This window comes from Ixodes scapularis, unplaced genomic scaffold (assembly GCF_016920785.2).
Source record: "Ixodes scapularis isolate PalLabHiFi unplaced genomic scaffold, ASM1692078v2 PGA_scaffold4__175_contigs__length_147842914, whole genome shotgun sequence".
NCBI lineage: Eukaryota > Metazoa > Arthropoda > Arachnida > Ixodida > Ixodidae > Ixodes > Ixodes scapularis.
The window spans coordinates 111,214,140-111,240,680 of NW_024609879.1; the positions used below are offsets into that span (position 1 = coordinate 111,214,140).

General features: G+C 46.0%; 1 protein-coding gene and 8 non-coding genes across 9 annotated transcripts; all 9 read right to left on the minus strand.

The window, feature by feature from the left end:
• Nucleotides 1-472: 472 nt before the first annotated feature.
• On the minus strand, nucleotides 473-546 carry Trnat-agu. Its single transcript has one exon. It is a non-coding gene; the product is annotated as a tRNA-Thr (tRNA).
• A 90-nt stretch (nucleotides 547-636) lies between these two features.
• Trnat-agu lies at nucleotides 637-710 on the minus strand. Its single transcript has one exon. It is a non-coding gene; the product is annotated as a tRNA-Thr (tRNA).
• Nucleotides 711-796: 86 nt separating this feature from the next.
• Trnat-agu lies at nucleotides 797-870 on the minus strand. The gene has a single exon. It is a non-coding gene; the product is annotated as a tRNA-Thr (tRNA).
• A 3,757-nt stretch (nucleotides 871-4,627) lies between these two features.
• Trnat-agu lies at nucleotides 4,628-4,701 on the minus strand. The gene has a single exon. It is a non-coding gene; the product is annotated as a tRNA-Thr (tRNA).
• Nucleotides 4,702-9,705: 5,004 nt separating this feature from the next.
• Nucleotides 9,706-9,779, minus strand: Trnat-agu. Its single transcript has one exon. It is a non-coding gene; the product is annotated as a tRNA-Thr (tRNA).
• An 89-nt stretch (nucleotides 9,780-9,868) lies between these two features.
• Trnat-agu lies at nucleotides 9,869-9,942 on the minus strand. The gene has a single exon. It is a non-coding gene; the product is annotated as a tRNA-Thr (tRNA).
• Nucleotides 9,943-10,139: 197 nt separating this feature from the next.
• LOC115328467 lies at nucleotides 10,140-14,878 on the minus strand. Its single transcript, XM_029989682.3, has one exon. It carries the CDS (start codon nucleotides 14,840-14,842, stop codon nucleotides 13,649-13,651), a length of 1,194 nt encoding a protein of 397 aa, XP_029845542.2. The 5' UTR covers nucleotides 14,843-14,878; the 3' UTR covers nucleotides 10,140-13,648.
• Nucleotides 14,879-14,989: 111 nt separating this feature from the next.
• On the minus strand, nucleotides 14,990-15,063 carry Trnat-agu. The gene has a single exon. It is a non-coding gene; the product is annotated as a tRNA-Thr (tRNA).
• Nucleotides 15,064-15,152: 89 nt separating this feature from the next.
• On the minus strand, nucleotides 15,153-15,226 carry Trnat-agu. The gene has a single exon. It is a non-coding gene; the product is annotated as a tRNA-Thr (tRNA).
• Nucleotides 15,227-26,541: the final 11,315 nt, after the last annotated feature.

Sequence of the window (26,541 nt, forward strand, 5' to 3'; positions counted from 1 at the left end):
GCCAATCAGATAAGCCCGCCATTTTTCGGGGAGGTACTTTGGGCATACCATATTGGACGCGAGAGCGATGTCAGCGTTCCGCGTGAACTCTGCTCATCTCGTGGCAGAAACGAGTGCTCAGTCAGCGTTAAAGGCTCAAATCCAATCATACGCTTCGTGCACAAGAAATGGCGACAACTAATGTTTTTTTATGTTTTTAAAAAGAGTTTTACTGGGTCTACAATGCTTCTACGCGCGTCTCTCGTCACGAATGCGTGCCTTTTTGTGGTACGCGCAATCAAATACCACCGTACCATTCGTTGCTGAATAATTACTTTACTCCGGCAAACGCTATTGGTACTCGATGAATGAAACAGATATACCGCTTCTGTGGGACAAACAGAAAAAAAAAAACATAAATGCAAGCATTAGTATAACCCCCACTTTAAAACAAGCCTGCGTTTACACATACGGCATCCTTCCGGTCAACAAAAGGCACCGGTGAGATTCGAACTCACGATCTCCTGTTTACTAGACAGGCGCTTTAACCAACTAAGCCACGGCGCCGGAACGGCCAGGTGATATGAAGCACACCATCAAAAACTGCAGCCAAGAACCGGTTTTTGAACAAAAGGCTGAAAGTTGCGGTCTGCAAGAAGGCACCGGTGAGATTCGAACTCACGATCTCCTGTTTACTAGACAGGCGCTTTAACCAACTAAGCCACGGCGCCGGAGCGGTCAAAAATATGAATCACACCATCAAGAACTGCAGGTAAGAACCGGTTTTTGAACAAAAGACGATGTTTCGGTCTGCAAAAGGCACCGGTGAGATTCGAACTCACGATCTCCTGTTTACTAGACAGGCGCTTTAACCAACTAAGCCACGGCGCCGGAACGGTCGGGTGATATGAAGCACACCATCAAAAACTGCAGCTGGGTGATTCCACGTCAGTTCATGCAATGATGGTCCGGGTCATAATTTAGATATTTTTGTTAAAAATATATATGAAAGCCATGTTTTTGTGAGGAACATTCAGCTAGATATGAACGCCGTAACAATTTTTTTCGCTGAGACATAAAATAGAGAAGCTTGAGGCGTGGAAATTGAGAAGATTTCACAATGCTACTTTGCACAGTCGTCATTTCCTTATCAAAACTTTCACGGCACCATAACTTTTTTAATAGGTTTTACAAAGGTTATACAACACATACATAAAAAATTAAAAATATAAATAAAATATTTCTATGCAAACAAAAATATCAAACATGGCATAAAAACGAGTTTTGGAGACATATTCACAATTTTTTTGCAAATAAATTATCTTTCATAATACTTCACAAAACATATCAAAATACGGGTATTTAAATATTCTTTACGGATATGTAAAAATTATATGCCCACCCTTAATTGTCTTTTTTTATTAACGCGGAAATGCGGTTGATTTCTCAAAATGTGGCAAGATTGGGCGTCGATATCTAAAAAAATCCATTTTTTATTTGTTTTTAACTCCCCGTGGCACTTTACAGTGACTTGAACTAACCTGTGATGGCAAAAGATTGAGTAACATATGACCTCCAAGCGGGAAAAGCTACGACAAACCTTCACTCGGAGCGAGCCGACGTCTTCGTGAAGGCGGCTTTGCCGCACAGCACCAAACGTTTTGAGCGTTAGTTATGGCATGTATTTTATGTTATTAAAATTCTTTTTTTTCATAAGGGCTGAGTATTAGTGACGCGAAAATGGACTTTGAGCTGGAATACCATTAATTAGCTTACAATTCACAAGAATAAAACGGCCCCACTGTGCGAATTCGCTAACTATGCATAGATAAGCTTAAAACTCTCAGTTATGCCAGTGGCCATGTATACATCCGGCCTCTCGGCATTTGATGACTTCCACAGATAAGAAGCCTGGATTCCTCTCACAGGTTTTATGGTGGTCCACTCTGCTTGCTTTACCGCACGAAGCTCTCGAACCCGTTCCACAGACAGGTGGAACATGCAGACATTTGCTACTTTTTTACGTAGCACTTTCACAAAGTCTTCAGCGGTGGCAATCGTTGAGTTGAGCGAAGATCTCAACTTGGTGAGCGTTGGTTCTTCGACCTACTTCATCACAAGCGCTTTCTCCGTGTCCAGTGGCTGAAAAGATCCATCTTGCCGAAGAGTGCGGCTTCCGAGACAATTCGTGGAATTGGAAGCGATTCTTGAAATGCGCCGCCGCTCCGTCTGATACAAAAAATATTTGAAAAAAGACTGGGAAATGAACATTAACATACTCTTTTATGGCCTATGTGGCTATAGAAGAGCGTGAGCTGTGTCATGTGTCGTGTACCATCGGTGACAACGGCAAAGCTTTGCGTGCCTTGCATGGACGTAACCACACTTGTGGAGAGAGACACTTGAGTTTTTTTTTTCAATGAAAACTCTGCGCTTCGGTTGGAAAGAGTACTGTCCATTTTTCCGCAAAATCGAAGTGGAACATCACTGCCTTGGGCGGTAAGGCGGTTCTTGTGTCATGTATCAGGCTTCGTTCAAGGTCAAGGATGTAAGAATGCCTCATATACTTTTCGCTCTCCTATTGCCGCAGGAAGGCAGAAGTGTCCATAACCTTTTTGACGAGTTCGCCAGCGTCCCATAACGCGAAACAGATCTCTTCGTCTTCGTCGAGATGAAGCGACTGCAGCGAGATGCTCTGCGTTTTTGGGCACTTTTCGCAACGGCGCAGAAAGCAATCGTTCTGTGGAGCGCAGAAGAGGTAGATGCGCTTGAGGTCGTCTTCAGTAAATGTCTTCTTTGGGGCATTTGTTATTGCCGTTAAAAGCAACTGAAAATTGACGCAATATATGCATGCGCACACCTCGTGCTCGGGACTTCTTTTTTTTTTACCCATTTTGGTCGTAGGGAATAAAATTTGGAGATGCCTAGTTCGGGATGGGGATGGTCCTTCCTAAACAGCTGGTAAGCTTCCTTAATAGAGCGGGTCATAAACCTTTTTACGACTTTGAACATGTCATTGATCATGGCTTTGACGACGTCCTTTTTGTTGGGGCTTTGAACAGAGCATGCGAGGTCATCGCGTGTGTAGTATTCAATTGCAACCCTCACGTCTTCGGCGTTCGCCTTTTTCCCTATGTAGGGATCAGGGGTTGCCCAAACACCACCTTTGCGCCTCCGTTTTCATGTTTGATCAATCATGTAGGCAGTCGCTTCCGACACCAGACGCAATATTTTTTTCTTCAGGATGATTGGTGGCAGAAGCACGTACAATCGCTTGCGTTCCTAGTGGGAACTACATGCCTTCAGCACTTCGCAAAACGCGTCAAACCACTCTGCGCAGTGCTCACAACTGTCTTCGAGTTCGAGAGTTTCGTGCGGCGAAGCAAGCAAAGTGGATCACCGTAAAACCTGTCAAAGGAATCCAGGCAACTCATCTGTGAAAGTCATCATATGCCGAGAGGCCATATGTATACATGGACATTCGCGCAACTGAGAGTTTTAAGCTTATGTATGATGCATAGGTAGCGAATTTGCAGAGTGGGGCCGTTTTATTCCTGTGAATTGTAAGCTAATTAATGGTATTCCAGCTCAAAGTTCCTTTTCACGTCCCTAATACTCACCGCTTATAAAAAATAATTTTAATAATATAAAATACATGCCATAACTAACGCTCAAAACGTTTGGTGCTGTGCGGCAAAGCCGCTATGACGAAGACGTCGGCTCGCTCCGAGTGAAGGTTTGTCGTAGCTTTTCCCGCTTGGAGGTCATATGTTACTCAATTTTTTGCCATCACAGGTTAGTTCAAGTCGCTGCAAAGTGCCAAGGGGAGTTTAAAGAAAATAAAAGATGGAGTTTTTTAGATATCGACGCCCAATCTTGCCACATTTTGAGAAATCAGCCGCATTTCCGCGTTGATAACAAAAATATATTTAAGGATGGGCATATAATTTTTACATATCCGTAAAGAATATTTAAATACCCGTATTTTGATATGTTTTGTGAAGTATTATGAAAGATAATGTATTTTCAAAAAAATTGTGAATATGTCTCTAAAACGCGTTTTTGTGATATGTTGGATGTTTTAGTTTGCATTGAAATATTTTATGGATATTTTTAATTGTTTGTGTATGTGTAGTATAACTTTTGAAAAACCTATTAAAAAAGGTATGGTGCCGTGAAAGGTTCGATAAGGAAATGACGAGTGTGCAAAGTAGCATTGTGAAATCTTCTCAATTTCCATGCCTCAAGCTTCTCTATTTTATATCTCAGCGACAAAAATTTTTACGGCGTTCATATCTAGCTGAATGTTCCTCCCAAGAACATGGCTTTCATATATATTTTTAACAAAAATATCTAAATTATGACCCGGACCATCAATGCATGAACTGACGTGGAATCACCCAGCTAACAACCGGTTTTTGAACAAAAGGCTGAAAGTTGCGGTCTGCAAAAAGGCACCGGTGAGATACAAACTTCACGATCTCCTCTTTACTAGACAGGCGCTTTAACCAACTAAGCCACGGCGCCGTTCCGGCGCCGTGGCTTAGTTGGTTAAAGCGCCTGTCTAGCGGTGATATGAAGCACACCATCAAAAACTGCAGCTATGAACCGGTTTTGAACAAAAGGCTGAAAGTTGCGGTCTGCAAAAAGGCACCGGTGAGATTCGAACTCACGATCTCCTGTTTACTAGACAGGCGCTTTAACCAACTAAGCCACGGCGCCGGAGCGGTCAGGTGATATGAAGCACGCAATCAAAAACTGCAGCCAAGAACCGGTTTTTGAACAAATGGCTGGATGTTTCAGTCTACAAAAGGCACCGGTGAGATTCGAACTCTTGATATCCTGATTACTAGACAGGCGCTTTAACCAACTAAGCCACGGCGACTTTTTTACTTTATTGTTTGCTTTGACATTTACAAAAAAAAATACACCTGTTACAGCACAACTGGTAAAACACGTCTTTCACTCAATGTCAAACGTGGTTACATCAAAATCGCCTCAAACACACAAGTTCATTAAGGATTGGCAACCTATCGGGGGGTTCAGGTTGTGCCCTAAAAGCTGCTCTAATGTACGACACACTTTCAATAGAATGTTCTCTGGCAGTGCGGAGATTCAGGTCTTGGTGGCGTACTGCCATTTGGTCTTCCAGAGGCTGTGCAGACCAAGAACCATAAACATGAACACTGCCTTCGTTTTTCACAGGTAAGAAACGAATGCCTTGGGGAGTTATTGGTAGCTCTTTTTTTTTTAAAGTACGTCGAAGTATATCCTAGTGGAAAACTGCGTCCCAGCAATCGATGAAGACATGTTCTATGGTTTCTGGTTTCTTACAAAGAATACAATTTATGAACCAAGGTACATCTATCCCCTTTCTCTCCAGCCAGGTCTTCACAGGCAGTGCACCGCAATGCAGTTTAAAGAAAAAAGACTTCATTGTTGGTCTTATTGGCGTCTGTTTTACACGTTTAGCATATCTAGGCCGGGTCCTTCACTGTAAATTGATCTATAAAGAGGTACTGTCAGTAACACATCGATTAAATCATGATAGAATTTTTTACGTGTAACCAAACTAAGGTATTCCATTGAAAATCTAACCTTCAATATTCTAAAAGAGAGCACAACCTCCCGCATATAGCCTCGAACCCCAGCGCACATACGGTCACTGGACGAGACGACGCACTCAGGTAAAACACTTCGCAGACGCGCCTGCATCACTGTGCGCAAAAAAAGATCATTGTGATCTCTCAGGAAATTAAACCTAGACACAATTTGTGGTATAAACAGATGGGATAAACTTAGCCCGCCACTTCTGACGCACTAAACAAATTTGTGCGAGTGGTACGTTTCCAACTTGAGCCCCAGATGAAAACGGCAAACACTCTACGTAACCTTTGCACATTGAGACGCGGCATGAACAGTAACTGTAATATATACCAGACTTTCGCTATTAGGAAAAGATTGCATACTGTGGCACGGGCGAAACTTGACAGATCTCTTCCTTTCCAACTTTCAGCTTTGGCCCCCACCTTTTCTGTTTCTTCATTCCAATATTCCGTACTGTCCCGATAGTGCTCAAGAGGAGCCCCGAGATACTCTGTAGGTAAAGTAGTCCATGGAACATTCTCAAAAACTTCCGGCACTGAGACCCAATTGCCGTGCCAAAACTCTACGCACTTATCCCAATTGATTAAACTTCCTGTTTTTTGTGTGTTTTTTTTTTTGCAGTAGTCGGTCGCGATATTAGCTACCTCACGGTTACTTTTCCTGATCAACACAGAAAACTGCGATTTCATCCGCATACGCAAGTACATTTACTTCAGCTGTCTCCAGCTTAAAACCACGGATTCCTGCACTGCGGATTATTCTCAAACAAAAGGGTTCCAAATATATTCCAAAAAGTAACGGCGAAAGTGGGCAACCTTGCGTAACAGAATAGCGGACTACAATACATTCACTAACATCCCTATTTACTATTATAGACCTAAAACAATTTGCATAGGCCATTTTTAAACCCTCCAAAATTGAAGACATTGTGCGGCCCCACAATGTCTTAATAACACTTTATAATCTGCATTGGTTAATGTAATTGGTCCGTATGATGCCACGGACAAACGTTTCACCGGGTCATCGGACTTTGGAATAAGAGCCGTGTGCGTTCTAGAAAATAATGACGACAGCTTATTCTTTACACAAGCCTCAGACAGTACCTCGCGAAGCGCCCTTACAGCATCTCCTTTGAACGCTTTATAAAATTCTGCGTTGAGACCGTCTGGTCCCCGGCGTCTTGCCAGCATTCAGTCCTTCGATAGCCTTTTCAAGCTCTTCGGCGCTAATTGGCCCTTCTAAGCTTTCGCGAACCTGCTCTTCTAGCCCAGGCATCATTGACAAAAATTCGCGTTCGAATCCGTTCTCTATCGGCGTTCTTTGCCCCAGAAGATCACGATAAAACTCAACAAAGGCCTTCTCTATCAATGTTTTATCGCTTGTATTTACGCCATTATACTGTATTTCTTTTATCTCTTTACGCAATGCGTATCGTTTTTCATCGCTTAACGCTTGCTTAGTCGGCATTTCACTAGACCAAAGTTTTTCACTTCGTGCTCGAACGATTGCTCCTCTATATCTTTCAGCGCCGACCCCTTCTAGCTGATTTTTTTTTTATTTCTCTTATTTCCTGCCCAAACTCGCCGGGGATCGCGCCTTCTTCAATTACGAGAGCCTGCAACTTTCGGCGCAGGTTGTTTTCTTTCTTCTTTTTCTGATAATTAATGCAGCTAGTTCGGTCTATCGCATTTATTTTAACTTCCTCCTTAATCCTTTCCCACTTCACGCCCCACTCTGTTTGCTCATCCACAAAAAACTTTCTGAATGATTCGCTCACTTTCTCTACAAACTCGGTATCTTTTATTAAACTAGCATCAAGCTTCCACAACGCCCAATTCCATTTTGGCATTTTCGCTTTGTTACCCAAGATGAAAATAACTAACGAGTGATTGCTAAATGGCACTGGCTCAACTGTATAGTCGTGACATAACGGAACTATGTCAAGCGAAATATACGCCCTGCCCAGTCTCGCGTGACTATGGCCCTGAAAATGCGTAAATTGCACATTACCATTAGATCCGAACGCTGCCACGTCCTCTAGAAACTTTTCGGCGATTAACCCATTTAAAAGAGAAGCGCTCTGGTCACGAAGACGTGCTAGATTTGCTCGATCCTCTGGGGCACATACGCAGTTAAAATCGCCTAGTAAAATAGTAACTTTATCACTTTCAATATACATGCTTATCCGTTCAAAAAACTCTTTATGGTCACTCTCGCGATTCGGTGCATAGTTGCAAATCACTCTCCACTCTAGGCTCGAGAAAGAAAGATCACATACCTAATACAAACCGACCTGCACCACAGACCACCACAGCTTTCTCAACGATACATATAAACTGACGAATAAACAAACAACAACCCCCCGACATCCCGACTGAGTGAGCCACTAAACGTTAAAAAGAGAAAAAAACGGTTTCTCCATGAGGTCAGTCTGTTCCCGACTTTCGACTTTAGTTTCCTGGACAGCAACTATATCCATTGTAAGCAGTGAGAGAGTGCAGGCGAGCTGGTAATTAATCGACATCTTGTAAACCCTGAGATGGGAAACGATAAAAAAACGGACGAACACAACAAAATCTCAAACGCAGCTGAATTTTATCGTTCCCATCTCAGGGCTTACAAGATGTCAACTATATCCAGCTCTTTCTCCGAAAACAGTCTACTGAGCTGGTACTGTCGCTTGGATGCAGCAAGCCCGCGAACATTTACAGTCGCCACATTTAGGTCTCTATCAAGCTTCACGCCCATTCCAGGAATACGAGAACAGGAATTCCGCATGGTGCTTACCAAGCCTTCTATTTGTCGCCTGACCCGCGGGATACCCTCACGAGGGTGGCTTGGGCGGCCTTCTGTTGTCGTCGGGAACGTTCGGTTTCACTATAATCCGCGACCTTCTAGCAGGCACCGTCTTGGAAGGCGGCTCCCCCTGTCCTGTCCCGTCTTGGTCCACACCGCCGTTCTCCCGCGACCTTTTCATGGTAGCGGCACTTGGCATTCCCTCGTCCTCCATGGGTTCGCTGCCATCCTTCTCCTTGTTGACTCCCTCGTACTCGTTGACTGCCGCCGGGCTCGGCACGGTCTTCGCATCCGACAAAGCAGCCTGCTGGTCTGCAGGCCGCTCTTCGTTTGCAGTGGATACTTCACCGTTCACACTTGAGACTCAGACGTGCCCTCGGGTGCAGACTCGAGCTTCGCCGACGGCAAGCTGTTGGCGGTCGAGCCCTTAACAGCGTCCTCGGCGTCAGCCTCCTCCATGCGCAGCTGCCGCTTTGTACGTACGCTCGGGCGCCGTCGTGGCCGACCCGCCGACAGACGTTGCACTTGGGGGCTCAGCAATCCTTCCGGATATGCCCTTTCTTCTCGCACCTCAGACAGAGTGGAGCCCTGCCCGGGACCACGACGAGAGCAGTCTCACCGGAGACACGAAGTTGGTGCGGTATGTTATCGCAGGTGACACCCCCATTTAGCCGAAGGACTGCCGTGCGCGCCGTAGTGGCGAAGTTCATGCAGCCGTTGACGCGCCCATCTCTCTCTGTTCACCTCTAAAACATTTACGTACGGTGCCAGGGCTGCTTTCACGTCGTCGTCGGCGACGCCGAAGAGCAGCCGCAGTGCAGTTTGACGCGAACGTCCTGGCGGTCGGGGTCGATGACAGTGCACCGGCGGCCCTTCATTCGGGCGTGGCGAGCATCTTCTTTTGCCCTCGGCGCTCTTCAACGTTACCGCCCAGACGTGGTTCATTTGGTACGCACCGATGGCGGCAACCTCTTGGAGCAGACGCAGACGAAACAGCTCGTCCAGGAATTCTTTGACGCGGTAGGGCTGCCCCTTCACGTTGGCGTGCAAAAAGACAGTGTTTAAAACTAAAGACCCGGTTGGCAGTGCAGGCATGATGACTGAATAATCTTGAGTCACTTCAGCTGAACTGATACAGCGGCCCATCGGGGCCGCTGAAGCCGCTCCAGCGGAGCTCGACATTCCGCGTCCGCACTTTCCAGCGGCCGGAAGTGGATTCCTAAGCCACGGCGCCGAAACTGTCAGATGATATGAAGCACACAATCAAAAACTGCAGCCAAGAACCGGTATTTGAACAAAAGGGTGGATGTTTCGGTCTGCAAAAGGCACCGGTGAGATTCGAACTCACGATCTCCTGTTTACTAGACAGGCGCTTTAACCAACTAAGCCACGGCGCCGGAACGGTCAGGTGATATGAAGCACACAATCAAAAACTGCAGCCAAGAAACGATTTTTGAACAAAAGGGTGGATGTTTCGGTCTGCAAAAGGCACCGGTGAGATTCGAACTCACGATCTCCTGTTTACTAGACAGGCGCTTTAACCAACTAAGCCACGGCGCCTTTTTTTTGTCTTTACTACCTTTATTTCAACAGACAGTACGAAAAACATTCCCAACAATGACAACCTAGAGCAACTAGATAGTCCTTGGACTGCGACTAAGTTTAAAATTGCTTCATCGATACCAGCCTGTCCAGTATAGGCACCCACTCAGGCTTTTCGGTCAGCGTTTCATACACTTCCCTTACATAAATAGCACTCTCAATTAAATATTCCCTTGCTTGACGGGGGTTAACATCAGCATTTCGTACAGCCATCCTAGTCCTCCATAGGCTGTGGAGGCCCAACAGCATAAACATGTCGTAAGGCACACCCCCTTCGTTGTCGACAGATAGGAATCGAATACCATAGTTTGTTAATGGTAGGTCCTTCTTCAGGGTACGTTGCAGAATGTCCCACAAAAAAACAGCATCCCAACAGTCCAGGAAAATATGTTCTACAGTTTCGGGTTTTCGACATAAGAGACAGTTAATAGACCATGGCACAAAAAGGCCTTTTTCCTGCAGCCAGGGCTTAACAGGAAGGGTGCCACTGTGTAGCTGGAAAAAGAAGGTCTTCACAGTTGGCCTAACCGGCATTCTTTTAACCCTTTTTAAAACATCTTTTCCTGGGCCTTCACAATATAAGGAGCGGTACAAAGGTATTGGCAGCACAGTGTCAACCAGATCTTTATATAAGCGCTTCCGATCGACAACACTTAAATACTCCAATGAAAACCGTACTTTTAAAAACTGAAAGGCTCTGACCACTTCATACAAAAAACCACGTAGTCCCACACGTTGAAAGGTACTAGTAGATACAACAAACTCGGGTAATGCATGACACAGCCTGACCTGCAGAACAGTTCGCAAGAAATCATCTTTTTGATCCCGAAGAAAAATAAAACGAGAAACCACCTGGCGAAGAAACAAATGAACAAGCCCAATCCCACCATTTCGCGCAGAACGAAACAAATTAGTACGACTGCTTCGCTCCCAACCCGAACCCCATACGAAAACCGCAAACACCCTATGTAACCTCTGAACATTCACTCTCGACATCGACATCACTTGTAGCACATACCATACTTTTGCCACAATAAACAAGTTGCAAACTAATGACCGCGCAAACATTGAAAGATCTTTACCACCCCACTTTGCTGTTTTTGCCCGTACTTGCTCCGTCTGCTCCCTCCAATAGTCTCCGGTGTCACGATAATGTTCTAGTGGCACGCCAAGGTACTTGGGCGGCAAAACAGTAAAGTGAATGTTTTCAAAATTAGCTGGCGTGGATTCCCAACAACCGTGCCATAATCCAACGCATTTTTTCCAATTTATGGCACTACCTGCCATCTTACAAAACAAGGCAGTTTCTTTCACAACCTCACTAACACTTTCTGTATCCTTACAAAACACAGCTATATCGTCTGCGTAAGAAAGGAGCTTGACTTCACTTGAAACCAGCCTAAAACCACGTATCCTTTGACTATGAAGGATCTTTAAACAAAATGGCTCGAGATAAATGGCGAACAACAGAGGAGATAAAGGGCATCCCTGTCGGACCGAGGAGCGAACTTCCAATTTTTCACTCACTTCCTTATTGACGATTAGGCTTGTAAAGCACTTTTCATAGGACATTTTTACACCATCTAAAATAACTGAACCTACATTCACGTGTTCCAATATCGAAAAAAAGTATATCGTGCGCTACCCTATCAAAGGCCTTTTCTAAATCCAGTTGCAGCATGGCCACTCTACCGCCGAAAGCGTCACAGCACTCTAAAATACTTCTGGCCACGTGAATATTTGTAAAGATTGTGCGCCCTTTAATGCCACAGGTTTGGTGAGGCCCAACAATGGATGTTATTATAGTTTGCATTCTTCTCGCCAAAATTTTCATAAAAATCTTATAATCTACGTTGGTAAGGCTTATTGGGCGATATGACTTAACCGATAATTGTTTTACAGGGTCTTCACTTTTGGGAATCAAAATGGTATGGGTTCTCCGGAAAGATGGTGGCATTTCTTTTACCTCGTACGCTTCTAGTAGCACACGGTGTAGAGCCTCAGCCATAGGTTCTTTAAAAGCCTTGTAAAAAGCTGCTCCCAAGCCATCGGGTCCGGGAGACTTTCCTGTGTTTAGATCATCAATAGCTCTTTTTATTTCTAGCACACTTATCGGCACTTCGAGGGCTGTCTTAACCTCTTCATTTAATTATGGCATTAATGGTAAAAACTCTTTTTCAAAACCACCTTCAACACTTATTTTGTGCCCTAAAAGATCTCGATAATATTCAAAGAAAGCACGTTTAATAATCTTTTTATCACGGGTGATTTCGCTGCCGTATTGTATCTCTTTTATTTCGTTTTGTATAGCATATTTTTTTTCATCACTCAGTGAGCGCTTAGTCGGTGTTTCTCCCGCCCACAATCGTTCGGCTCGAGCTCTTATCACAGCTCCTCGGTAGTTATCTGCATCGATAAGCTCTAGTTTGCTCTTGACTTCGCTAATTTCTTTCGTAAACTGTCCCGGTTGAGCGCTCTCCATACATAGCAGAAACTGGAGCTGACATTGCAGTTCTTTTTCTTTTGCCCTTTCTTGCCTTTTCAAAAAACTCGCCCGTTCTATCGCATTAATTTTTACTTCTTCCTTAAATAGCTCCCACAATGTTCTAAAGCTTCCAGTCTCAGCCTCCAGCAGCTTTTGTGGGCTTTCCTTCACTCCGCTCATGAAGGCCTCATCTTTCAAAAGCTTATCATTAAATTTCCATAAATCCCAGTTAAAGGCCTTTGTATTTTTTTTAGTTCCTAGCGTGAACATCACCAAGCTGTGATCACTGAAAGATACATGTTTAACGTCATAGTTCTGGCAGAGTGGGACAAGTTCTGCTGATATATAAGCCCTATCAAGCCTGGCGTGGCTTGCGCGTTGGTGATGCGTGAACTGTGGTACATTACTTCTCGACAGAACCCACCCAACGTCCTCTAAGTTACATTCTTGCACTAAGGTATTCAATAACATCGCGCTCTGATCACGTATCGGCAACTGCTGTACTCTATCTTCTGGAACGCACACACAGTTAAAATCCCCCAGGAAGATAATAAGTTTATCAGAGTTAAGATAGGAGGCAACTTGTTCAAAAAAAATACCACGTTCACTTTGCTGATTTGGCACGTAGACACATATTATACGCCACTGCTTACCGGAAAAGGAAAAATCGCATACAATCAAACGCCCATTCGTACAAACAACAACAGACTCTACCACAATACCTACGGAATTGCGCAAAAATAAAGCACAACCGCCAGATCTACCAACGGAGTGGCATACACATACATTATAGCGAGCGCTGAAAGGCTGAAGCATACGGCTCGTTTGCTCTTCGCTCTCTACTTTCGTCTCTTGCACAGCCACTACGTCAAGGTCGTTATCCAGAAAAAGGCGGCTAAGTTGGTACTGCCTGCGCCTGGCCGCCAGGCCCCGTACATTCAGCGTGGCGACACGTAGGGCTGTATCGAGATTACCTGCCCTTTCTGAGCGAGTAGAACGGAGCTGCTTGGTGCTCACCTCGGCTCTTTGAGAGACGCCTAACGACTCACTGTCCCGAAGCGCTGGCCGGCCATTTTCGCCAGCCGAAAAGTCCAAGGCGCTACAGGAGGTCTCCGTCTCGGCCACGTCGTGTTTACGTCCCTCTAGAGTTCCGAGTGCCTTGCAGAGCGCGAGGCCTCACTACTGCGTGGGCGGCGTCACCATCGGACTTCGGTCCGGTGGTATGTTTGGCTTGGGTCTCAGGCTTGACCGCCGCGTCAGAGGCGCCTTCGGGGGCGGCTCATCGGGGGCAGCCGCTCCGGAGTTCTGGCTGACTTTTTCACTAAGTTCACGGGCCCGCTTGGGGACCGGGGCCGTGGGGACCTCTGTCTCGACGTCCTTAGGTTCAACCTTGTCAGTATGCGGCGTCTCGATAGCTGAAGACTTCGCCAAGCCGACGTTTTCCACACTCGGTGCACCGCCCGCCGACGTCCCCGCAGGTAGCCTACCGCGGTCACCGTCGCTTCGGCTTTCGTCACTGCTCCCCAAAGGGCCAAGGGGTGCTGGTGCCTGCTCGGGTAGCTGACTCGCTCCTCCGCTGGCAGCTTCCTCGGCGTCAGCCACGTCCATGAGGTGCTCCGAAATATCGTCGCTCCTCACGGGGCCTGCGACGCTCGCGTAAGTGCGGACGCATTGGCTCTCACTGTGGCCGAAACGTCTGCAGGACGCACAGCGTGGTACTCTGCACTCCCGGCGTATATGGCCCTTGCCCTTACACCGAAGGCAAAGCGGCGCCCTGCCCGGCACCACCACCAACACCAGGTCGCCAGCGATGCGCAGCTGGTGAGGGATGTCCTCCACCGTGACGCCGGCTGCCAGCTTGAGGGTCACCGAGCGTGTCGTCGACCCCATGTCCATACAGCCTGGCACGTGCCACTTGTCTCTTGTGATCCCCGTCACCTTCCCAAAGGGCGCCAGGGCCACACGCACTTCTTCATCTTGGACGTGGTGCAGCAGCCAGTGGAGCTTGAGTCGCGTGTCCTGGTTATTCGGGTCCACCACGACACAGCGGCCTTCCTTGACTGTGAAGCCGTCGGTTGCGAGCAGCTTCTTCTTGCCCTCGGCGCTCCTGAAGGTAACAGCCCACACGTGGTTGTACTGGTACGCCCCCAAGGCGAGCACTTCAGGGAGAAGTGCCGCACGGGCCAAGGCGTCTCGGAAATGTTCCAGGCGGTAGGGCCGGGCTCGCACATCGGCGTGTAAAAAAATCGTGTTCTGGACAGACGAGCCAGTAGGCAGCGTAGGCATTATCACTTCGTAGTCCTGCGATGCAGAGTCAGCGTTCCTGCTTCCGCGGCCGGAAAGGGCCGCTGATACCGCTCCGACGGAGCTCATGATAAGTACGTCCGATCTGCTCGGCAGCCGGAAGTCGAATCCACTAAGCCACGGCGCCGGAACGGTCAGGTGATATGAAGCACACCAACAAACACTGCAGCCAAGAAACGATTTTTTAACAAAAGGGTGGATGTTTCGGTTTGCAAAAGGCACCGGTGAGATTCGAACTCACGATCTCCTGTTTACTAGACAGGCGCTTTAACCAACTAAGCCACGGCGCCCGAATGGTCGGGTAATATGAAGCACACAATCAAAAACTGCAGCCAAGAACCGGTTCTTGAACAAAAGGCTGGATGTTTCGGTCTGCAAAAGGCACCGGTGAGATTCGAACTCACGATCTCCTGTCTACTAGACAGGCGCTTTAACCAACTAAGCCACGGCGCCCGAATGGTCGGGTGGTATGAAGCACACAATCAAAAACTGCAGCTAAGAACCGGTTTTTGAACAAAAGACTGGATGTTTCGGTCTGCAAAAGTCACCGGTGAGATTCGAACTCACGATCTCCTGTTTACTAGACAGGGCCACGGCGCCGGAACGGTGGTACAGATGAGCACCTATCTTTCCTTATTTCTTGCACGAAGCGGTTCTGTGAGAGTTGTTTCGCCCTTTTAATTTTAAAATAAACAAAAATCAGCAACTACGTGCTCAAGTTAAAAAAAAAAAAAAGAAGACTTTCAAGACCAACATTTAATTCCGCGACAAAGACGACCAGATTACTTTCGTTTCGTAATTCGGCTGCATACAGAGGAAACAACTTTTCATTGAAGCATAAAAAAGTGCTTGCGTTACAGTAACCTACTAACTTTGTTAAACTTCTTTTTTGACAAATGGGAGCCAATACGAAAGCTTCCCGCTCAAAAAATTTCTAAAAAAAAAAGAAAAAAAAAACGTTCAGCTTTTTCACTTTCGTGAAGAAGGTAAACCGTGCGCTCCGTGTGTCGTACTCGTTTCTACCTCTGTCCTCGTCCTTTACGCAGTTCATTTATTTCTAAAATCATGAACCAACTAGCCCGCCAAAAGGTGTTACTTGAAGGTAAAACAGCGGAGCTGCGCTCGATACACTGTGTGCTTCTTCTCCGTCGTCGTCTGTTTTTCGCGCGGTTTCCTACGATGAACTCCCACCAACGCGCCCTACTATCCATTCTTCTATTATAGCTGGGCAGCTACCGCCATCTAAGAGCGACGGTGGAAACCATACTGGTTGTGTGCTTGCCGCCGTCGCTTATAGATGGCGGTAGCTGTCCAGGTAGGTTTGTGTCGTCATACCGGACACGATCCTGGGAAACCTAGCCCTTAACAGCTCCGCTGTAATAGATTATCGACTGCAACTAACAACGTACGCTGAATCTGTGAGACGAGCCAGCATGGGGTGTATACATTGCCGCCTCGAAAAGGAGCATTCACTCCAGTACACGCTCTCAGGGGTATGCTCCCGGACCCGCCATTGCTGTAGGCAGCCACGAGTGTGATCAAAAGCATGGTCGTGGTCAGGTTTTCACGAATTGATAATCGCTCGCCGCGTCGTCTTAAAAGGCGATTAATTCTGCATTCACCGATAAAAAAATAAAAGTGCCGTCAGAGCCAGAGTTACGCTACTCCTTGTAAGCCATGAAATTTCTTATAATGTATTAGTTTTTTTGGTAAGCTTATAATTATTTATTACATTTATTAAAAATTGATCATAAAAGTAACCTTATTACTTTTTGAAGCAATCAAGTTACTTGTAACTGTTACTACTTTTCCCGTCCCTTTTTATATTGGCGCCCTTTGTACAATTTTTTTCCAAGAAATCCTTTCACCAGGACTTCGAAAGTAGGATGTGGCTTACCAAAATTGGTGGATTAAGAAAATTAGTAACTTACAATCTGATGGTTCTAATCCAACAATGGACAGCGCACAAAAGAACCCGCCATCAAACCTGCAGAAAATAGGTAACTTTAAAGATCTGAAGTAACCGAAAAGAGTAACGGTCACTTTCTTTTCAAGTAATACGTCCACTTACTTTTTCTTTTTTTGGAGTCATAGAGTATACTTTATTTTTATACTTTTTAACCGGGAGCAATTGGAATTCCAATCGAATAAATTGTTTTTTTCGAGCAACATGTAGAAAACTGCGCTATACTGCCAATGTTGACGGTGTCGGGTTAAGGGTGTGTCAGACTCCGAACGTCCAGAGTGTTCTTTAAAAGTCGCGAACTCACCGTTCGTACCTGATGATCAATAGCCAAGATCACAAGACGCGACGTCACGACGAGACGAGGCAAAATCCTGTCCGTGACGTCACGTAGAAGAGGCGCGAGAGTGCTTACCCGAAATATCCCCCGCGCTAGTATAGGGAGTATTCACTGGCGGCCATAGCTGTGTGCGCGAGTGCTCGGCGCGTGCTGATGGCCAGCTTCCAGAGTTATTTTGCAACGTGCATTGCACGCCGTCAAGATTGCCGGTCTTAGCAACCTATTCATGTGAGCTGGTTCCGAGCATGCGCTCTAAACAGCACCCACAAATATGGCGTCCAGTGAATACTCTTTATAAACGGGTCACAGAAAGAAACCTTGCACCTTGCTCCTTTAAGAGCACCAGAAGGTCGCGCTTTTAATAGGCAATGAGAAGCGCGCGTGTGTATGAAGGCACTCTAGCAATGAGTTGTTTTTGCCGCTCCTCAATATACGAGAAAGTATCAAGGAGCACGCGCGACGTGCTGGTGCTCTGAAACCGTGTGCCCACCACACACACACGCACACACATAAAAAAAAAAGAACACAGAATCCCGAAAACTCGCACGCTCTCAGCACGAGTGAAATAGGAATAAGAAACGTCCGATTACGCAAGCGAAGTTTTATCGCATTCCGAACCGCCCTTTCTGCTTATTCCGGGTTCGAACAGGAAGCTGCGGGCTTCCGTTTAGCTTCCTTTTCTTTTCTTTTTTTCGATGACTATCTAAGCAAACAGGCAGGTAAAAAAAAAAAACAACAGTGAAGTACAATAAAACAGAACGATAATACAACTTAGCAACAGGTGAACCACGATTGTTTCGTAATAAGAGCGATGCATAATGCGTGGCGCGCGGGAAATTCTATAAATACTCGACCTGGCGCGATATGCAAACACGCCTATTAAAGAAAACAAAAAACAAAAAAAGAAAACATTAAAGAAAGACGGATGGGAACTTCGAGCAGAAAATAAAAAAAAGAAATAAAACAAAGGTATTTCTGTGGACACAAGTGAGGTGAATAGACTCCCAGTTAGAATTATATGCCAGTAGAAACCGCTTTGTGGAAAATGCCGACGAACTGGAACACTAGAAACGCTCACACACGCACGAAAAAAAAAATCTTGGCGCGAAGGTTTATGTGCTATATAGTAACTGAGAGCTTAAGAAACAGAAGTCACGGCTTATAATAATCACGCTTCTGCTTCGTGATTGGTTGACCGTAATTAGCATTTGTCGCAATTTTCTTCTCTTTTTTTTTTTTTGTTACGAAGTGATAACAGTATGCTCTCGACATTCCCTTAAGCGCACCCTTGCACATTGCACATTACATATAGACAAATTACTTGTAATCGATTACGTTTTGGAGTAATAATCTGATATCACTTAATAGGATGTAATCGCGAGAGTAATTTGATTACTTTTGCCAGTACTAAAATTACTCTTAACCGTTAGAATTACCTTTCCCTTCCTAATGGCGCCATTGTGCAAGCTTCCTGCCGAAGAGCCTTCGAACCAAGACAGGAAGATTTGTTTACCCCAATTGATGGATTAAGAAGAGAAGTAGTTCATAATTCGCTTATTCTAATCCGATAATTTAAAGTACAAAGGACCCGTTTTGAAACCGGCAGAAAGAAAGCTGTCGCTTTTAAAATCTGAAGTGGTCGAAGAAGTAACGGTTATTTTATTCGAGTAACGGCCAGTTAATCTTAAACTCGAGTAATCAAATAATCTAATTTAATACTTTTTTAACCGAGAGTAATTGTAATTGATTACCTATATCGAGTAATGTAAACAAAACTCGGTTTTGGTTCTTATAACGATGCATATATCCAGTGGCGTACCAGCTTGTTTTTGAGAGGGGGGGGGGGGGTGCAAACCAGACCCAGGGCCGCGGGTGCGGTGCCCTTGATATCCCTTGGGCGCCGGCTAGTGCTTGCCCTGCCCAGTGGCGACTGTTTCAGGGGGGGGGGGGGGGGGGGGGGCAAAACACATGCCTTCCCCCCCCCCACTTTGAGAACTGGGGGGGGGGGGCCAGGGGGGTCTTTGCCCCCCCCCCCCCCCCCGGTTGGTACGCCCATCCATATATCCTACAGTGTTTTCCGCGTCCCCACACTGCTGACTAGAGTTGATACACAGCCATTTCACCTAAAAATTTCAGATAAACAAAATGAGCCAGAAAAATGTTCAGCGAGTTTGAAAGATGGCTAATTGTATATCCTATGCAAATAGCGTCGCTGCTTGTTTCAAAACTTAATTTTGTATTTCCCCTACGTCATTACTTTGCCATATTGCTCAGCGTCATTTAAGAAATCATTTTGAACTAAATTACTGCTGCGAAAAACGGCACAGCAGCAGTTATAGAGCTAGTATACTCCCGGAAATGTGTGTTTAAAAATAATCGGTCTGTAACACGTTCTTTATAAAAATAACAAACCGATGCAAGATATTACTTACCAAAAAAATAAAGGATATTATTTTACTTACTAAGTTACGCCAAACCTCATTTTATGCGATGCCGATTGCCAAAGAAAGGCTGCTAATTGATTGGCCATCTCGCCATCGTCGCATAGGACTTCGGATTCTGGGTCACGTGAGTGACTATAAACGGAGCGTATTTATAACCCGAGGTGACTTAAAACGGGTACACCGGTTTGTACTGCTAAGAGAGGCGGCTGTCCTGAATTAGCTCAAACAAAGGCCTTCTGCAAGCAGCCCGAACAACCGCGAGATTGCGGAACGGGGCTCAACGGAATGAGGAAGAATTTGCAGCAATGTCTTACGTAAGAAAAAAACCATAAGGATAAAAAAAAGAGCACGCGTGTGGGGGTTTTATTTTGTCTGGTCTTGTTTTGGAGACACGATTTTTGTTTTTGTTTTAATTTTCGAATTTGTCAAACCTTTGCGCATTTTTTTCTGCGCATGGTGCCTGGATCGCGTCTCGGACTGGTGTGTTTAGCATCCCGCCCATACATCAAAAGTGATCCCGAAGTTGCAGTAAATGACGTCACACAGACCGAAGTGTCACGCTGTCGGATATCGCGATCCTGGCGGTTGGTCATAGAAATGCTGGCGAAAAGCAAAAAGCGAACGCGAGTGTCGCTGTCTTCGCGGCGTCCAAACTTCTGGCTTCTGAAGTTTTCGTGGACTGTCACACTGGAGAGTGACCCGCGGCAAAGCAGGCGTCTGTCACATCCACCACCGCAGCTGGGACACCGCCAGGATCGCGACCGGCGACAGCATGACACTTCTATGACGTCACAAGGCGGAAATCGAGAGACTACTTTCTTTTTGACGAGGTAAACACAGCCGTCGGAGACGCGTTCCAGGCGCTATGCCAAGAAGTTGGGACTATAGAGCTATTATAATGTACGCTGGAGTATAGGAGGCTATGGCTAGAAGTTCAACTGGCGCTATAGTGTGCGGTTGCAAATTGAAGCAGACAGCAACCAGCAGACGGCAATCACGTTTTCCAATTTCAATATGAGAAAAAGTGAGCGAATTTTTGCTTGTTATAATCAAGAATGCGCTTGATTATCAAAAGAAATAGCACGAATAACTCGTGCATGCTGGATAGCTTGGAACGTTTCCCAGCCACGTATAAGCGAAATAATTGATCAGTTAGAGTTTTTCTTCCCCCAAATTTACGGCATTAAAAACAGTGCTAAAACAGCTTCAGACATGCATTTATGTGCACTGTGGGACACTGTTAGAGCGGACTCGGCGTCGGCGCTTTTCCGAATGGGAGATATACGTACGTGCCAAACCAACGAAGGACATCAGGAAACGGAGAAAGACGACAAGGACGCAGCAACACTGGATCAATAACTGCCTGTTCATCCAGACGTAATATAGTGGGAATACAATCAAACTTATGTCTATCGGTATTTCAAATAGTTTTGGTAGTATCTTGGTAACTTGTAAATACATTTATTTGAGAGTGTTCGCTACTCTAACTTAATTACATTTCTCAGTATCTTGTACTTCTGCAGTCTTGGGGAAACCTTTTCGCGGGAACAATCTACGGAACTGAGGATCGTCAGAGTTCAGGGCAAAGCTGAACCGATTACACAATTTGAACCAAGTGACCGGACACGAAACAGGGAGCAGGGTGCAAGCAAAACACAGTCTCCAAATGCCAACAAAAGACCAAATGAATAGCCCCAAGTAAACCAGCCTCTATGTGTCCTCTTATCCTCTTGTCTCCTTTTTTTCAAGCTGTTTTGATTGTCACGTTAAGCTTGGAGAGCAAAGTGCTGTTGACGTCATCCCGATTTTGCACTCAGACCCCACCTTTTGCCTGGAGCTGGAGTGGTTCCGTCAGCGCAGGATTGTGACGCCGACGCTCGGTACCATCAGAATAAACCATTTTCGAAAATCGCTAGTTCAGGGGGTTCCAGTATGAAAATGCGCAGGTTTTCATGCGAGCACAGGCACTCCCTCGGCCAGAAATTCTTGGCTTTATTGAGCCACAGTGGCCTCTATCGTGCTTTTTCAAAGCTCCTTGTGGCTTGACTTTTGCTTCAAAGCTCGTTCAGAAGTGTTTCTTTCATCTCCTTCCCGATGCGGGCATTGTTTCGGATTCGGATTCTGGAATGTTGACCATCTTTACCACAGTGCGTCAGAAATGGTTTGAACTTGTGGAAAAGGGGGGAGGGCAAGTAGGTTTATAAACGGTTTTGTGGACATGCTCCCGTTGTTTCTTTCTTGACCTCCCTAATATTAATATTCTCACAATTTGAAAGTACATGTGCTCCTCGTTTTTGTCAAGGGGGAGACAAAGTATTCGCTCTTGGTTGTTAATCAGCGACAGAGGCTTCTGCCATTGAGTCAGTATTTCTCTTCAGCGTGCACGTGTGTCCTTCACTCGCGTACTCATCCACAAGTATGACTGCCTGTTATGGTTATGCAGTGCCGGACTACATGTCAAGTCCCCCGAATCGAAAGAAACATATTACGAACTTATTGCGAAATGCGTCATGAGCCGAGCATGCCGTCAAACCGAGGCACGGCAAGTGCCATGTCTGCAATATACTCTAAGAAATAGGGGGTGTATAGGGGTACATCCCTTGTCCCCATATGTAACACCACAAAACAACAATTCGACGTTCGGTCCACAGACGTCGAAACGATGATACCAACTTTCACGAGCGGCTTTATAGTGGTCCGATACCACTTAATAAAAGAGCTAATGGACGCATTGAAGGCTGCAGTGAGACAATCAAGAAGTATTTTTTTTTTGGCCCTGCTGCGAAATCTTAGTGTTCTTTTGTGTTATTGTCTTACTCTTTGATACGCACATTGGCTATTTAGTACGTTATATTCAGCAGATATCAAGCCGCTCCTAAACGTTGGTATTGCCAGCTAGACGTCAGTGGACTCAATGTCCAAATTTGGTTTTGGGATGTTACATATGGGACAAGGGGTGTACCCTTATGCACTCCCTATTTCTACGAGTGTACATGAGTCTCTTTTGATACAAATATATTTCGGCACGCATTATGCCGAATTATATTACAGTAAATTTCAATGGGCCTTTTCAGGGCTTTTCATGCCGTAGGCGCACCAGCAGCAGAAAGGAGTCCGCCATTTTTGGTGGCGTGGTGCTTCCGGCTCGGAAGTGCGGGAGGCAACGGTGGTCGCGCGTTTCCAAGTTCTCCAACGTGCCCTAACGCTGTTCCGTTGTTGGCTGCAGCAACGAGAGCAAGCATTGTCGCGGTCTATGTTTCCTTAGGATTCCTTCCACTAGCCAGCACCCGACGAAGCGGCAGCTGTGGATTCGGGCGATCCGGCGAAACAATATGGACAGCTCCTAAAGACCATGCCCTTAAAGCACTCCCTTGTTTGCAGTTGCCACTTCAAAGAAAGTTTATGTTTTTGTTCCTTCATTTGTTATTTGTGTGGAAATACAAGTCAGTAGGTTGATTCAGTAAGCTGTGGTGCCACTTGTGTGCCACGCAGAGCGGGCGCATCGGAGTTCGCGTTTCTGTGATGGTGCGTTTGACGGCGCACGTTTTTGCTTGCTAAAGTGACGGTCTCGCGTTGCTACGCAAACTGCCTCTCTGCTTTTCGGTTGTTGTAAACATTGGAATCGCCCACAGTTTCTAAATATTTATAAAGCATTGAGGTAAAGTGGATATGCTGCACAGTTTGTTACTATGTGCACATCCGGGAAGAGAAATGGGACCTAGACCGCATCTGCTGGTCCTGTGGTTAAATAAGAAAGAGGAACAATCGACTTGATGAGTTGCCTTCATGTATGTATCGAGTAAAGTAATTCGTTTCCAACATTGTCTACAGGGGTGCAACTCAAAACAGACAGGTCTGGCTGCTTTCGTGTTTTTACTTTAGGACATACAGTCACACACAGCTAAAGAAAGAAGATGGGTGACAGCAATGCCGAGGCTCGCTCAGAAATCGGCGGCGCACGTATGTGTCTGCAATATTTATTAGAGATGTATTTTAGTGGTGAATTTGACTTTGGGAAATTTTGAAGTGTTACTCCCTTCCAGCAAGAAATGAGACCAACGACCTTGCCAAGGTCAGAGGCGCTCGCAAACGACTTAGTAGTCCCGAACGCGTTCGCCGTTGACCCGGGCAAGTTTGTTATAGTCTCATTTTTCCCAGGAACGGAGCTACGCTTTCACAGGAATGGAGCCACCTCTAATATACGCCTTTGATGAAAATTTAACATTGGTATGTGCAGGTGCCGAGTTCTTTGGACAATTTTAGAGTGAGCCTTCACATTTATGGGAAGAGATCTCGTCAACTAAAAGATCCGAGCAGGTTAAACAAATAGCTCACAATTTCAAAAAAGCTTGCCTTAAAGGGATATTACAACGAAATTTCGGCGCGCATTTTTTGGTCTATATGTGTTCAAAAGAGCAGTATCACATGGAACATACCAGTATCTTGTTAAAAAAGTCTCGAAAAGTAATTTTAAAACGAATTAAACGATTAGCAAAGAGCACCTGGTGGATGTCGCTAACGCCTCGTTTGTAATGCTCGTCTAGGAACCTTGACAGCTGGTGACGGAGGTTGTCTCGTCTCCGGTCACGACGAGAGAAGGGGGGAAGAAGGAACTCCCCTCTTCCCGAGAATCTCTTTTGTGTGTTGCAGAAGTCGCTATTGTCCCCCTACAAGATTACAGAAGATTAACCCGTCACTCAAAATTCGTACAAAAGCAGCCGCTTCGGTAGCTGGAACGACTAGGCCATCCTTTCGACGTCAGCCTCGCCGTAGCTTTGCTCGTCTTGAGACGACCTACGTCACGATTGCGTTGGATGTCACGTGCTCTAAGCTGGGCCTTCTCCGAGCGCTTTCCAGAGTGGGCCGTTTATAACGAAAAATACAGCCACCAGGATCAAAATAGAAATGTGCGATTGTCATTTACGGATATTGTGGGTCATATTCAACCTATTTTTGAACACGACGGGAATATTTCAAATTTCGTTGAAGTATATCCCTTTCACTATAACTTGGTCTCGAATAGTTTCTGAATTTATTGTCCGGTACTGAATATAACATTAATTCTAGTATAATGTAACCGTTTGTACTTTCTCATTGGGCAAAGAGAGCTTCAACTGTGCCGTCAGTCACAACAGGCACTACGGTGAAGTCCGTCGTCCATTCATTCGAAAAAATGTACAAACGGAAAAAGTCGTCCGTAGTCAACGCATTAATTGACAACAAATGCACTCGTCGATCCTGTTGGATAGAGCAAAACAAACGCTGAGCGCATTTACCGATTGCGTTCAGACAGCCAAGATCGCTTGGAGCGGGCAGAACCGGAAGCAAGGCAGGCCATCATAAACATTTCTCTTGCTTGCCGATAGATGGCGCCCTACATTTGCAGAAAATGGAGCCCTTTGATGAAGGTGTTTTTTACAGGTACCGCGAACCATTCTTGTGGAAACGCGGGAGACACGTGCCACGAGCGGGTGCTCCGCCGCCATTCGCTTCCAAGGGCCGTCCATTTCAGTGCTGCGCAGCCATTTGCTTCCAAGGACCGCTCGAGACGCGGGTCACGTGCGCTCGCGCATTTGATGCAAGACAAACGGAAACATATCGAGGGGCTTTAGCAAAAAAAGGCCCATTGCAGTAAGCCCAGACGCTTCTTGAAATTCATAAATGTGAAAACAAATTGTGATTGTCAGAGAAATCATGACAAATAGAGCAACCCCTTCTGACTTTTTAGCTTCCAAAACTCGCCATATATCTTCAAATGTAATTCAATTACTTTTTTCAAAGTATTCGTACTCCATTCAAGATAGTTTGGACTAAAAAACTTAAATAATACTCTAAATACATTTTCAAATGGGTGTTTCGTATATTACTTTAAATAGTTTTGTTGAGTATTTGGCGCAACACTGGATACCACATCCATAAGACGCAAATTGGAAGTCCTCTCCAACGAACACCGCATGATCCACCTCAACAACACCACATATCCCACCCGTCAGGGCACTGCATGAAACGGACACCAACCCTTACCTCATGTGCATCCGCGGCGATCATGGCGCCTGTTGAGATAACACCACGGAGAGCTTTGGCAGCGATGAGTATCACTCACACCTAGGCACCGCGCTAGACGACCCAGACCTCATTTCGCACGCACCACCAACATCGCAGACTGGCACAAGCCACACATGGCACGGGAAGCCACCAATACAGCCCACCAGAACGTCGAGACGTTGAGTCGCTTAATATTCTCAAGCATCCAAGCCCACCCTAGACAAATTCGTAGCATGGAAGACCGCCCTTATGTGGACAAGCACCTCCTCACTCGGTGGAAGCGCCGCCGACACGCAGTCAAGACCTGCATGGAAACGGGGCTTCGACAATCCGGATGCCTCCGTTATGCTCTTGAGGAATTCACCACTGCGGCCCAGGATCACGCATACTATCTCGCCACTCAGGACTCGCTCTGAACCTGCGACTACATGAATGGTCGACACTACACTCCCCGGGCTTGACAAATCATGTGCACCCTCCTCGGACAAAACAAGCCTCGTAGAACATTAAGGAAGCTTCAGATATGGCGGTGAATTCATCGTCCAACGCGATGTCAGAGCAGATTCGGGACAACTTTTATCATCTGGCTGTTCGCAACATTCAACACCTCTGTTACACCACGCATCCAACCTGGCGAAGAACCGGACGGCGGCATAAACTCTGCACAGTGTGCCTGCAAGAACTTACAAAAGCCCTCCGCAAACTCAAGCGGAACACGGTACCGTGTCTCTACCGCGTTACTCCCTATGGGATCCTCCATAACCTGTCAAACATGAAGCTGCATTGCTCCCCTTAATAAATGGAGCGTGGGAAACAGGCTCTATACAGCAGGTTGGAAGGAAGGCCACTCATCACCCTCCCCAAGCCAGGTGAACCCGCCACCACGGTTCGTCCCATATCCCCATGGCGTCCTGCCTTAGAAAACTGATGGCCCTCCAACTTTTCGAGTGGCACCTAGAGCACCGCGGACACTTCG

What these genes read in the sequence shown, in the direction of transcription:
- LOC115328467 (XM_029989682.3), bottom strand. Translation starts at nt 14,842, where the DNA reads ATGAGCTCCGTCGGAGCGGTATCAGCGGCCCTTTCCGGCCGCGGAAGC.